This window comes from Apodemus sylvaticus, chromosome 6 (assembly GCF_947179515.1).
Source record: "Apodemus sylvaticus chromosome 6, mApoSyl1.1, whole genome shotgun sequence".
NCBI lineage: Eukaryota > Metazoa > Chordata > Mammalia > Rodentia > Muridae > Apodemus > Apodemus sylvaticus.
In genome coordinates this window covers 87552504-87566809 of record NC_067477.1, presented here as the reverse complement: position 1 = coordinate 87566809, position 14306 = coordinate 87552504, and the positions used below count along the sequence as shown (strand labels likewise).

The 14306-nt window shown below is 42.2% G+C and overlaps 1 protein-coding gene across 1 annotated transcript in view; it reads right to left on the bottom strand.

Annotated features, from left to right (window-relative positions):
* Window positions 1-2979: 2979 nt before the first annotated feature.
* The window catches only part of Lrrc72 (leucine rich repeat containing 72), a 53611-nt gene continuing 42284 nt past the window's right edge, over window positions 2980-14306 (bottom strand). Inside the window, exons 6-9 of the mRNA XM_052185930.1 lie at window positions 9235-9324; window positions 7212-7364; window positions 4161-4188; window positions 2980-3211 (exon numbers count right to left, since the gene is read on the bottom strand). Coding sequence (XP_052041890.1) covers window positions 3049-3211; window positions 4161-4188; window positions 7212-7364; window positions 9235-9324 — 434 coding nt within the window. The 3' untranslated portion in view covers window positions 2980-3048. The remainder of the gene's footprint in view (window positions 3212-4160; window positions 4189-7211; window positions 7365-9234; window positions 9325-14306) is intronic.

Genomic DNA, 14306 nt, shown 5'->3' with positions numbered 1-14306 from the left:
AGGGGGCAAGCAGCCCCTTTTATAGTGAGCCAGGCCCACCAGGCTATTGCCAGGTAACTGTGGGGAGGGGCATCCCTGGCTGTTGCCAGGTAACTGTGGGGAGGGGCATACCTGGCTATTGCCAGGTAACTGTGGGGAGGGGCATACCTGGCTATTGCCAGGTAACTGTGGGGTGGAGCTTAGACAGAATGCTAACACAGAAGACGGAACACATGCACAGCACTGCTTAGATGACTAGGGTGAAACGGAATACTACTCTTTCTACTAAAGGAACTTAGCAATAAAATGACTCCTAATGCCATTCAGCTATACTCATAGAGCAGTGCCTTGCTCAGTCATCATCAGAGAAATTTCCTCTTGCAGCAGATGAGAACAAATATAGAAACCCACAGCCGATGTGCAGAGAGCGAGAGACCTTGAAACAGTCCTAAACAGATGCCTCCATCAATCCCTCCTCTTAGGGCCCAGGGAAGTCTGCAAAAGAGGAAGCCTAGAGAGTCTGCACTGGCTGGTTTCATGTGTCAACTTGACACAGGCTGGAGTTATCACAAAGAAAGGAGCTTCAGTTGGGGAAGCGCCTCCATGAGATCATGTGGGGCATTTTCTCAATTAGTGATCAAGTGGGAGGGACCCTTGTGGGTGCTACCATCTCTGGGCTGGTGCTCTTGAGTTTTATAAGAGAGCAGGTTGAGCAAGCCAGGGGAAGCAAGCCAGTAAGAAACATCCCTCCATGGCCTCTGCATCAGCTCCTGCTTCCTGACCTGCTTGAGTTCCAGTCCTGACTTCCTTTAGTGATGAACAGCAATGTGGAAGTGTAAGCTCAATAAACCCTTTCCTCCCCAACTTGCTTCTTGGTCATGATGTTTGTGCAGGAATAGAAACCCTGACTAAGAGTCAGAAGGAATAGAGAGGACAGTAAGGTAACAAGGCCTTCTAAACACTACAGAATCTATACACGTATGGGAAAATTTTTTCTCATTCCAATGAGGCATATTTCAATTTGTCATCTAATATGAAGAATACGTTAAAGCAATATTAAGCACTTTTCATAAATAAAGTGAGTTTGCCATTCTTTTCAGTCACTGTGAGGTTAAATAAAAGACAAAACGCCACACTACATTCTTTTGTCACATAGGGGTCTACAGCATGCACTCTTGTCACAAAGTGTTACAACACATATTCTGTTGATACAGAAGGTTACAACAGACATTCTAACGTTGAGATAGCCCTTTCTCTTTAAAATCTTATTCTATCTTTCTGTGGTTAATCTAGAGATTACAATATCTTGCCTGGCTCTTACTAAAAATAATTTAAAAATACTACTTATACAACGTACAGGCCTGCTTAAGCCTGATCCTGACTTCACTGTTTTTATCAAAGTGGATTCTTACACACACACACACACACACACACACACACACACCTCTGCCCTCTGTATTGTTACTTGGAGGTTCCAGTTGAACTCAGCTCATTATGAGTAGATTCAGTTACTACGTGAGGATGTTCGGTATGAGGACAGGTACAGCAGAATATTGAGGACTATTTGAAGACCAAGTGGATCTCTGCTATGCCTGTGTGATCTTGCTACAGAACCCGTGGAAACTACTCTTAACCTCCGCTTGGAGGCTCACAAAATACGAGTCCCTTCAGAAGACAGGGTGTAAGTTGCAGTGCCTGAATGCTCTCACGATATCAAACACATTCACACAGATTAGCGAATCGTTTTTTTCCTCATTCTATCTGACCTTTTGACTTAGGACCCACACCTGAATGTTCCTACTCGGACCAGGCACAGGGTACCAGGTGCTGGTAGGGCACTTCAGCTGTCATGTTGTGCCCTCTGTGATGTCAGTCCACAATTCCAGTGTGCCTGTATTCTCTGAGCATGCAGGAGAGGGGGAAATGCTCCTGCCATTCATGAGCTTCTGACAGAGCTTTTAAGTTAGAGAAACCAGCAATGATAAAGTGTTTTGTTTTGTTTTTTCTTTTCCCCACGGCACTATGCAATTGGTAAAGGCTGCCTACTTTGTTTATTCCCCAGCACCGGACTTCTGGCAAGGCTGATACACCATCATAGTCTCGACCCAGATCTGGCAAATGTCCCAGAGAAGTGAAAGCAGTGTACCGGCCAGCTGAATTGTGCATGGCAATGAGAAAGGCAGAGCCATCACCATAGCAACAACACACAGCTGTCTTGGGATAGCAAGTGCAAGAAGTCACACACAAAATGTTCATCCTCTGTAACTGCATTGGTATGACTTGCACAATCAAACATGATTAATTTGCTCTCTAGAAGTCAGGACAGTGGTTAGGATGGAAGTGTGGACAGTGCCTGCTAATAGGAAGAAGGGGCTTGTAGAGAGTTGCTAATGCTCTATTACTTGAACAATAGTGCCAGTTACATAACCTTGTATATTTTCGGGGAAATGTGTTGAGGTTTATACTTAGAATTTACATAATTCCTATATTCATCAGTGTAGAGAGAATCTCTTATAAGTATCAAGTGTCAATAAAAAGGTTTATGGCCAGTGAACTGAGGCAGGAAATAGGATATCCCATCGGGGATAGAGGGAATACTGGGAATTAGTCAGTGGCATGAGAGATTCACCTCAGAACACTGAGGAGACATGTGACCAGCAGGAAAACGAATTCAGGTTAAAATAAAAAGGGAGATTTGCTCCAGGAACTGTGAAGAGACATATGTAAGAAGATAAGAAACCGACCATGTACTTGAACGTAGGTTAGAATAAAAGGGATAATAAGAGAAAGTCAGAGAAGAAGCTGAAGCAGATGGGCTAGGCACTTATTAACAAATAATCTCAGAGTCGCTATTGTTGGGAAATAAGTGGCTGGGAGGGGAAATAGCTTTATTTTTTACACATGGGTAACTCATATAAAACTTTTACATTATGAAACTTATGGTGTAAGAAACGTTTTCACTGATTCTTCTATTTTAGAACTTCAGGCAGCAACAAACGTATAAGGAGCTGAATCTCGGGAGTGCTTTAACACGTTAAGCGAAGAGCACCGGGATTTCCGGAAGTGCTGTTATCGCAGGGAAATCGTGAGCATCTTGGCGGTCAAGCCCTTCTTCCTCTCGTACTTTTCACTTTGTGTTAGAACAGTGTCCCAATTCAGGGAGGTGAAGGCCATCAGAGACCTCTTCGTGGATCTTACAAACACAGCATCTTCAGGGTCGTCAAACACTGTCCTGCAAAGGTAGCAATTATATAAAAAACAAGCGTCTGAGCACCGTGACTGACGTCCTGCGTGACTGTGTGTGTGTGGAGTGTGGTGACCAGGGCCTTCTGCTCCTTAGGGAATTACTTTATTTAGCTCTGGAGGACACCTAAAGCCCTCAAGTTTTTATTTAAATGAATAAAGCACATAAGTTCTCACCAAAATTGTGAACTTAACTGACATGACTTTCAGGCCATGGGACACAACTTTTATTGTGTGTGCACGGTTTATTTTTAAAGTGTAGTATCTGAATATATTTCAGGGTATATTATAAAAGTCTCACATGCTCATGTATTCCTAGTGGAAAACTGTTAAATGACAAACTGCAAATATTTTTTCGGTATCATGCATATTAATATTGTAAACATTTTATTTGAAGTTATTTTTGTACATAATTTGTATATTATGACAATATTTTTAGCATTGAATCTAAAGAAAACATTCATACTTCGAAAAGTAAGGTTTTAAAGTTCATTATTATTCATGAATTTGAAATGTTCTCTGTAGAATTAATGAACTGTTTGCTTTGGGAAATGTAAATTCTAGTGGATGTGAAATGTTAATCTATATGATAATTGACTTTACTGAACATATTTAGAGCCAAAGCAAAACAAATGAACTTTCTCATTTGGAATAACTAATAGTTCTTTAAAAGTTTTAATATTTTATGAATCTAATCACCTGCTCACTTACTTGAGGTTGTAATAATCACATTAAAAGCCTGAACATGCCAAATATGAATACATAGCTGGAACTCATTTGTAAAAGAAAAAAAACCATTTTTCTATCTATTGAAAGGCTAAGAGCTTTCAATTCATTAAAATCTATCTTAGAAGAGAGGGATAATTTAAAGATGAGACAATTGTAAAACAGTCTGTCAATGAAAGTAAAGAAGTAAAAACAAACAAAAAACCACTTACTTGTCAACATTATCTCCAAATGCAAAATCTAAAAATAAAATTCCAAATTAGTATTTTTCAAACATTTGGATGACACTTAAAAAAATAATGAGATTACTGTTGGCTTTGCAAGGAAACTGGCAAAAAAATAAAAGCCTTTATAACTCATACAAAATTGAAATTTTCCAATAGGTAAGGCATTTTGCTTTAGACTTTGGGGTTATGTTTAATGTAGAGCAAATCTCAAAGCCCTGAGAACAGTATGCTGAATCAGCTTGGCTGCCAAGGAAATCCCACCAAGTGGACTCCATCATTCATTTTATAACTAAGGTTCATATGCGGAAGAAACTTCTGATGAGTAGTCAGGACAAGTCTTTAAGGCCATCTCAGCCATTTGGACTCTTGGCATGAACTTCAAAGAAAGAATAAACAAATCCCAGATCACAAGACTTCATCTTCCAGAGCTTTAGTGCTGAAGGGCCAGACCCCATAGCCTGGAACTTCTCTGGGTATCTCAGTCTGCTGTGGCTTTGTTTATTCCTTTTCAGAATGTCTGGTACCACACCAAAGACAGAACTTAATCCACACCTGTTGGGCCACTAAAGCCTTCAGCGTGAATTCTTGCCAGTCCACAAGAGAGTAGAGCCAAGAGCCCGTGGCACTATGCCTTTTACAAGTGGCCGCCCAAGTCTCCAGTTCTTTCTTCTCTTCCCAGGCCTTCCCCCCCACCCCATCTCTCTCCATGGTGTTATTGAGATATAATTGAAAAGTAGCAATTATGCATATTTATGACATGCTACTAGATGTTTTGACACTCACACGCATTATGAAATAACAGCCATAGTTACATATTATATACACACATAGTTTCATAGTTCACGTGTCTGGCATCTGACACGGCTACCATTTTGTATTTTGGGCATGCGTATTTGGCAGATGGTTAACCATAGTTGTGTTACATTAGATCTCCAGAATTGGGTCATCATGCACAGTTTGAACTTTGCTTTGACCCAGAGCTTCTCCTTTCTCCCACTGACCAGCAAAGCCACCGTTTTAATAAGGACAGTCCAGTTCAGTGACATCATAGCTCCATAGAGGAAGACACCCAGTGTCCCGATCTGGTGTCTACATGTGTGCTCACAGGTATGCATACCTTTACAGTCATGTGCATGTATGACATACACTACACACACTGCTTTATTATCATCCTACATTGCAAGTTTATGTTTTTAAATACTACAAATATATCAAGGAATAAGTCTATACTGGGATAGTTTGTATTGTATGAATGTCCAGTATTTTCCCATGAATAGCCATTATTTGTCTCTTCTGCATTTACTATTATAAAAAGGCATCACGAAGAGCAGGCTCATGTTTTTCTTACCCATCTGTGCATATATTCTCACAGGAGAGATTTCAAATCGCTTTCTTATGTCAAATAGTTTGCACATTTTATATGTGGAAAGGTGCTGCAGTCTGGTCTCCAAGGCAGTTGACCTAGTTCCTGGTTTCATAAACAGCACGCACTACGCTTTTATTTTCTCATTTTTATCCTTTAAAGTTTTCTCCCTCCATGTTGGGTAAAAATACTATCTTATTGCCTTCGGTTGCACTTCTGGCAATAAGTGAAGCTACTTACTGTATCTATTTCCTACTTTTTAGAAAGTATTAGAATGTCATTTGTCATTTTATCTACTGAGGTTTTATTTGGATTTAAGTGTGTGTGTGTGTGTGTGTGTGTGTGTGTGGTGTATGTGTAGGTGTATTCACATGAATGTGCATAGATGGAGGTAACCTATGTGTGTATGTAGCTACACACACCTTGTCTGTACATAGGCAAAGCCAGAAGCCACCTTAGGGGTCATCTTCCATCCCTCTCCACTTTATCTTTGAGACAAGATCTCTCATAGGACTGAACCCATTTTTTTTCAGCTCAACTGCCAGTGAGCTTCGGGGAGCCGGCTGTCTCCACACTGCCTTTCTTCCCCCAGTGCTGGAGTTATGGGCACATGCTGTCACTTTGAGCTTTTTGTTGGTCCTGGGAATCCCAACTCAGGGCTTCCTGTTTGTCCAGCAAGCAAGTTCCTCACTGCCCGTCTCCCTAGGCCACGGTGAGTTTTGTTGGTTTTGTTTGTTTTACAGGATCTTATTCTATAGCTCAGGCTGACCTGGAACACATGGTCATCCTGCATCAGACCTCCGGATAGGGGAACACATTGTGTGCTACCCTGCTAGGAGTTTGTTTACGTTTCTCTGATAGTGCTGGAGATCGAGATGACTTTGGACACGCTAGGCCAGCACTCTGTGCCTGGCATCGTCCTTAGCTCTCCTACTGGGATTACACAAATTGACTTCTGGAAGCCTCCCAGGAATTGGGAGGATCAGCTGCCACCTGTTACATGTGGCAATGCTTTTTCCAATTTGTGTTTTAGTTTTGTCCCCATGTGGCATCATAGCTTTTACATTAATGTCCAGACATTTGTCAAGATTCTTTGCAGTATCACAGAACTCAATGTTAACTCCATGTACCTTGTGTCTGTGTCCCTTGCTATGTGAGAAAAATAAATCTGTTTGGATGTATGTTATATAAAATATGTCCCAACTAATGAAATAAAACTGAAATTACTTGTAATATTTCTGTGTAACACCTTGGGTATGAGTGTAACTAAAATATTATAGTGCTAATTTCTGGCAGGTAAAAGTGCAAATCATCTATTTCTTCTTAATATTTTCCCTACATCATAAAAGTCTACCCTTCATTGAGAAAACTGTCTTGTGTCACTGGTTATAACAATGATAGCTTATGCTTTTATTTTTATAGTTTGTTCCTTCACTGGATCCTGGACAAGGGCTTCAGGGCATCCCCCACATTACTGTAGCATGTAACATAGGTACGAGGAAAGTGACAATTACATTGTTCACTGTATCAACAGGGGAAATATGAAGTTAAGATGTAACATTGGAAATTATTTAGATGCTGCTTCACCATACAGGAAGGTTACAGTTATTATCAAAATCAAGTGTTCCTAAAGCGTACTGAGATTTAATCTCATTTTTATGTTTACACTGTACCTGAGGGAAGTTTTTTGACTCGTTTTTGCTTTATAGGTAGCTTGGGATTCCATGAGGCATCCACTCTTTTTCCAAATGCTATTGACTGAATGACATGAGTTTTTTTATGATTAAAAATGGTAATCATGGATCTCCTCTCTTTATCTGTAATTTCTAATAATGGAAAAGAGAGACAATATTTAGAATTAACAAAAGCATACAGAAAAAAATCTGAGCAATCTGCCTTGCCTGACCAGCCAAACCAGTGAGCTCTGGTGTAGATGAGACCCTGCCCCCAGACATGAGCGGGAGACAGATCAAAGAAGACAGTGTCAACCTCTGATATCACATACATGCACACATGTGTGCGCATGCATCAACATACAAGTGTGCTCCAACAAATATGCATACATATACACACAGAAGTAGGCTTAACTTGTGTATGGAAATCTTGTTGAAACATTATGTGAAGAGATTTCAGTTATTAATCCAATCTCACGGGCACTCAGTAGATGTCCTCGTGTCACAGTGGAGTTCAGCCCTGTGGTCAAGCATATTCCTGAGACTTTCTAGGACATGTCAGCATATGACTAACATGACAACAGGAGACACCCTGCATTTCCTCACCACTGCTGGAAAGGAAATAGTCAGCCTTGATATATCCTCATGGGCAGACTTTCACTCCTAAAGGATAAAGGAGAGTCTTTACAGCTAGCAATGTAATGGGATAAGGGATGGATCATGTTGTACTTGGGTGAATTAGACCTCAAAAGTACACAATGGAATGCATGCATATGTATGTATGTGTGTGTATATATATATATATATATATATATATATATACACATGAATAGACATGTGTGAGAGGTCACTGTTGAGTATGCCAATTTTTTTGTTTTTTTTTGTTTTTTTGTTTTTGTTTTTACATTTTTTTATTCGATATATTTTTTATTTACATTTCAAATGATTTCCCCTTTTCTAGCCCCCCCACTCCCCGAAAGTCCCGTAAGCCCCCTTCTCTCCCCCTGTCCTCCCACCCACCCCTTCCCACTTTCCCGTTCTGGTTTTGCCGAATACTGCTTCACTGTGTCTTTCCAGAACAAGGGGCCACTCTTAATAATATGAACGTATAGAATTTCAAAAAGATTTAGATTTTAAGAGATTTTTCTAGAAATCATTTTTGTGCTAAGAAACTAAAGTGTTGAGTCCAGTAGTGGAGATATATGCCTTTAATTCCAGCACTTGGGAAGTTGAGGCAAGCTAATCTCTGTGAGTTCAAGGCTAGCCAGCCTGGTCTGTAGTCAGGGCTAGTAGAAAGAGAGAGAGAAAAGGAAGGAAGGAAGGAAGGAAGGAAGGAAGGAAGGAAGGAAGGAAGGAAGGAAGGAAGGAAGGGAGGGAGGGAGGGAGGGAGGGAGGGAGGGAGGGAGGAGGGAGGGAGGGAGGGAGGGAGAGAGAGAGAGAGAGAGAGAGAGAGAGAGAGAGAGAAAGAAAGAAAGAAAGAAAGAAAGAAAGAAAGAAAGAAAGAAAGAAAGAAAGAAAGAAAAGTCAAAGTGTCAGGAGCAGGAGGTAAACAATTTGACATCAAGAGCAGGAGAGGTGGCTCAGTGGTTAGAAGCACTGGCTGCTCTTCCATTTACAGCACCCACTGGGTGGCTCACAACCATCTGTGACTTTGCAGGAAATCCAACATCTTCTGGCCTCTGAGGGTAGCAGGTATGTCTGTAGAGCATGTATAAGCATGTAAGCAAACATATATCCACAAAAACAAATTAGCTGGAAGTATTCTTTCACGAGGTGTCCTGCCTTTCTTTATCCTTTTCTTTTTTCTTTTCTTTTCTTTCTTTTCTTTCTTTCTTTCCTTTCTTTCTTTCTTTCTTTCTTTCTTTCTTTCTTTCTTTCTTTCTCTCTTCCTCTTTCTTTTCTCTTTCTTTCCCTCCCTCCCTCTCCCTCCCTTTCTCCCTTCCTTTCTCTTCTCTCTCTCTCTCTCTCTCTCTCTCTCTCTCTCTCTCTCTCTCTCTCTCTCTCTTTTCTAAAGCATCCTTACGCTTCCGATCAAGCAGCTCCAGTCCCGGAAGGTGGTAGATTATATACAAACGGTAGAGGTTATATTGGGTTAAAGGGTTTTGGTACAGACCTGCAAAGGAATAATACAAAATAAGATGTCAGATTTCATAATAGTTCCTTTTACCACCTCTGAAGACAGAAGATGAAGACCCATGGACAGTACTAGGATAACCACTGTGGGGTGAGCAGTTGTGCCTGTTGTCTGGCCAGTCTCAGTATTCATTTCCCTATTTAGAGCACCACATATTTTACCATCTGTTGGATTCAGTCAGCCAAAGTTCACTGGCTGCTACTGCCCATTAGAAACAGCACTAGGTTCACCCAGATCTGGCACAAAAGAAGAAATCGTTAAATGTCCGGGTACATTGGCCAGGGAAGAACAAGATGATAGCTCTGAAAAAGTCTTGAAGCTGCTTTTCACAAACGATCACTTGGAGTTAACCTGGTCTCAGGAGTAACGGGGTTGGGGGGCAGGGGCGGTTGAGTGGCTACAGGCAGTGATGCAGTACACTGTTCTAACAGGTTTCTTCCTGAACATCGCTGTCCGTATGCTTTGAGGAGGCCCATGCCAGTAGCGCGTGGAGATCTCAGCAGAGGCTACACCGATGTGGATGCTATGCCTCCTTTCACATCCCTCTGCAAGACTTGTGTGGCTAAGAGATGGGTAATGAGCCTAACTTTGCAAAACAGAAGGGCTGCTTGGGAGCAGTACAGGTCCTAAACTTCATAATCAGCATGGAGGGACATTTATACAATGCTTCAATTAGAAATTTTGAATGTTTTATTTTCTAGTGACATATTTTATCTGTTCATCCTCTGATAACTTTAAATGAGAAATGAAGTGTGTGTGTGTGTGTGTGTGTGTGTGTGTGTGTGTGTGTTTCAGTGTGGCATCTGAAATACTTCTGAAAAAAACCACATAAAGCAGGCAACCACTAGATGGCAGCAGAGTGAAGGGCTCCAGCTGCCACACAGCTGTGTCTCCTGACAAAAAACGTGGCTCCTTTACTCGTTGGTTAAATTTAAGAGTACTGCTCTGTAGGCTATTCATCAAACACAGAGGCTTTTAATAAAGGGATGATAACATCAAGCACCAGAGCCCAGAAAAACAGATTAACAATTAGAATGCATAGTTTGCAACATAAAGAAGATCTGAGAGGCATGTTTGAAAAACAACAGACTCATTAAAAGCTGAAGAAAAACAATACCTGTATGTATTCTCTGTCAGTAATAAGACATTGAGATGTGAGATTTATCAACACAAGCTTTTCTGGCTATTCGAATCCTTGGGTGAGCTTTAAAGGGAGATGAAGTAACCATGGCAGAGACCTGCTATACAACAATGACTAGCTATAGGAATGAGGAGAGGTAAATGGAGATGTAGAGCAGTAGCCAGGCAGATGGGCATGTGCTGGGGAAAATGACAAGAAAAGACTCCAGACTTCAGTAACAACTACAGGGAAAAGGTCAAAAGGGCTAACGTTTACTCTTAAAGGAACTTAAAGCAGGAACAAATGATTGTTCAGTGCAGCTGAGGACACCGCATAGATGCACATCAAACCAGAAATAAGGACCACAGAGATCACACCCTGTAGCGTCAGCCACTCCTTGGGGACATAAGAGCAAAACAAGATTGGTTTTAGTGAGGAATCAGAAGGAGGAAGATGTCACCAGCATTTTAGAGCAGAGGTCAGCTTCCCTGTGACTCTCCTGGGTGGTCAGAGCTGACGCCTCATCCCCACCCCCCATTTATATGGTTATTATTGAAGCCACTGGGCAGCCTAGCTGCCTGCATGTGATGCTCATGGGAAACCTCTTAGCATCTTTCAAGGATGGGTGTTTACTCTTGGTCCACATCTTCTTTACCTCTGAGAACATTACTATTTCACTTCTTTTCCTGGAATTTTCTCCTAATCTCTACTCAAATAATTTCTCTTAAACATTCATTATGCTTGTGTGTGTGTGTATGTGTGTGTGTGTGCAATCGCGTCCATGCACATGAGCCCTGTGCCAGCACAAGAATGTATACATGTGTGTAGAGGCTAGAGGACAACCTTGGGTACTACTCTCAGATACTGTGGTCCACCCTCTTTGAGACAGGCTCTCCACTGACCAGAAGTTCACCAGTTAGCCTAGTCTGGGGAGCCAAGGATCCTCCTTTCTTCACTGCCCTGGTGCTGAAATTACAAGCGTGCACCACCACAGACTAGTTTTCGGTAGGTTCTAGAAGCAGGACTCAGACCCTTATGTCGGTAAGACAAGCTCTTCTCTGAGCTACCTTTGACTTCAGCTAAATAAAGCACCACACTCAGAACAGTGCCACGTTGCTGTGAGCGAGGTTGCTGGGTAGTCAAAGCCCATGATCATGGTGGTGTATTGTCCATCTCATCCTAAAACAGAAACTATGTGGCAGAGATCAAAACTAAATAATAGGGAAGGGAGTTCAAACTTACCCTTCACTTTTCTAGCTCTTGCATTTTAGAAGGAAGCAATCTTATTTTCAATTCGTTCTTCACCCCCCCCCATCTCCCCCATACCATCTATGCAAGTTAAGCATTAAACATTTTGGATTTATGCATTTTGGATGGCTGGTCCTTAAATTACCATAAATTAAGTTTCTGAGATGTGAAATCAGTTTCCTGTGTCTGAGGGTTCTGAAAGCTGTGTGTGATGTATGGGCGCATTCCGACAGCAGCTATGGAGCAAAGTCGCTTACACTTTCGCTTTCAATAGGTTAATACTATTTAATCCGCCTTTCCCTCTAGGCTACTTATGAAGTACACCTCAGTGGCGCCAGCGCTGTCTTGCTTATCTTAATTTGGGAGTCAGAGTCTAAGCAATTTACATTTACCCAATCATATATCACAATGTCTCTGCCACTGTACCGCAGCAACTTGCGTTAGATGAGTCACACGTGTGGAGCTTTCTCAATGAAAGACAAGAGGAAGACAGAAAATGATAGAGTCATCTAAATAATTGGCTCCCGTTGATTTAAAAAAAAAAAAAAACAAAAAATAAAAAACTTTTAAAGCAGAACTTAGACGTCCTCATGGAAACACCCAGATAGCCTTGTCTTTTTTGGTTGTGAGCCTTGGCCTTTGATAGCTGAGCCACCTCTCCAGCTCAAGGATCCAAATATTCTTAAAGCACTTTAGAAAAAATAAAGTTGATATGGGCTGGGCTTGTAGCTCAGTGGCTAAGTTGCCTGCCCAGCATGAAGCCCTGTGTTCAGTCTTCAGCATTACATTAAAAACAAAAAGGGTGTAGTAATCAAAGTACAATGGAGGTTAGAGGCGGGAGGATCAAAGTTAAGGATCATCCTTGGCTACAACTGGAGTTAGATGCCAGCCTCAGCTATAAGCGAGACCCTGCCTCAAAGTGGGGGAAAGTGATATAATCAACAAATCGGGCTTAAGAGATAGGGAAAATGAAGAGGAAGGGATTAAAAACATCATCCTGTGGAAGGACGCTCAGGTTGCTTATCAGTAATCAGCCGTGTGGATTTTGAGGTCCTACAAAGCCGGATCACCATCTCTCCAGCTAGCCTTCTCTGCTTCGAAATGTGTGTGGGCCACCCTACAACACACTAAGGCAATCATCCTTTTGATAGGAAATCTGGGTTAGAGCAGAGCTCGAAAATGGAGTGAGCAGAACATTGTCTATCTCACACAGGCATCTGGGAAAGGCCTAGGAGCGCCTTTTGCTTGGTAGATCATCTTGTTGGAAGAGGCAGCTCACCCTCAGGGGCACTACAGATAGACTCAGAAGAAGAGGCCTTGAGGTCCTCCCCTCTTCCCAGAGTCCTTCCCCTTGCCTTTTGTCTAGCGCATTGGTGATGTCAAGAAGAGAGAATGTTGGAGATTGTCTCTGAGGCTCCACTAGGGAGGTCTTTGTGATGAAACACAAGTTGCTAAGTGTGTTTAGTGAAATGGAGAACTTGGAGAGAGAAGTGTAGGGGCAAGAGAATGGGTTAGGACCTTGTTGGTGGCTTCACGTACTGTTGTGTGGGTTAGTATTATAGCAGCCGGATACGTATGAGAGTTACTGGAAAGGAACGAACCTCAACTGAGAAAATGTCTCCATAGGTCTGGCTGAAGGCAAGCCTGCTGGGCATTTTCCTTATTAGTGGGAAGGCCCAGCTCATTGTGTGTGGTGCCATCCCTGGGCTGGTGGTCCTGGGCTCTAAAAGAAAGCAGGCTGAGAAGGAACAAGGCTTCTTCTGCATTCCCTCCTGCCTCCAGGTTTCTGTGTTCTTTATGTTCCAATCTGACTTCATTCAGTAATGAACTATGATGTGGAAGTATAAGCCAAATAAAGCTGTTCCTCTCCAATCTGCTTTTGGTTGTAGTGTTTCATTGAAGTAACAGAAATCCTAAGACATGCTGGTAAAGGGGCAGGCAGACCGATGGGGAGAGGAACTTATTTCTGGTGCTGTGGGCTGAGACACGAGGATTCCCTTTTACAGTTTGGAGGACAGAAGGGGAGAGGAGGACAAACCTGCATAGAGAGGGTGCAAAAGGTAGACCTCCTGGAGAGATGAGGCGGGGCCCTGCCTGGCCTGGAAGACAGGAATTCCAGGCACCAGGACCTCACACTCTGCTGCTGGCTTCAGGCCTCCCTGAAGCTCCAGCCCTGTGTCTCATGGGCAATTGCTGGCATTTTTTCTCATAAATGCCAGAGGAGGGAGCAGTGCTGAAATGGGTTGGTGCCTTAGCCCTGGGCTGTTTTCTCACCCTCAGAAGAACTTGAGACTCAAGTAGTAACACTTTAGGTTTTTACATGGTTTTCCTACTTGAGAAGAGTTATAACTTTTGATGGTGCATAGTTTCTTCATTTTAATGACCTGGGTCTAGTCTCAGATGGCAAATGAAGCTCCTAAGAACCTAGCATGCAGACATCACTGCCCACACGTGAGGCATCGCCTGAGTGTAAATTGTTTCCTCCTGGAATGTCCAGAACCAGACTGGGCAACATGATCAAATGCTAGCACACATTACCAGAAAGTGCTTTCTTTTGAACTGAATTCAAGGAAATGACGCCATGACAAGCTTC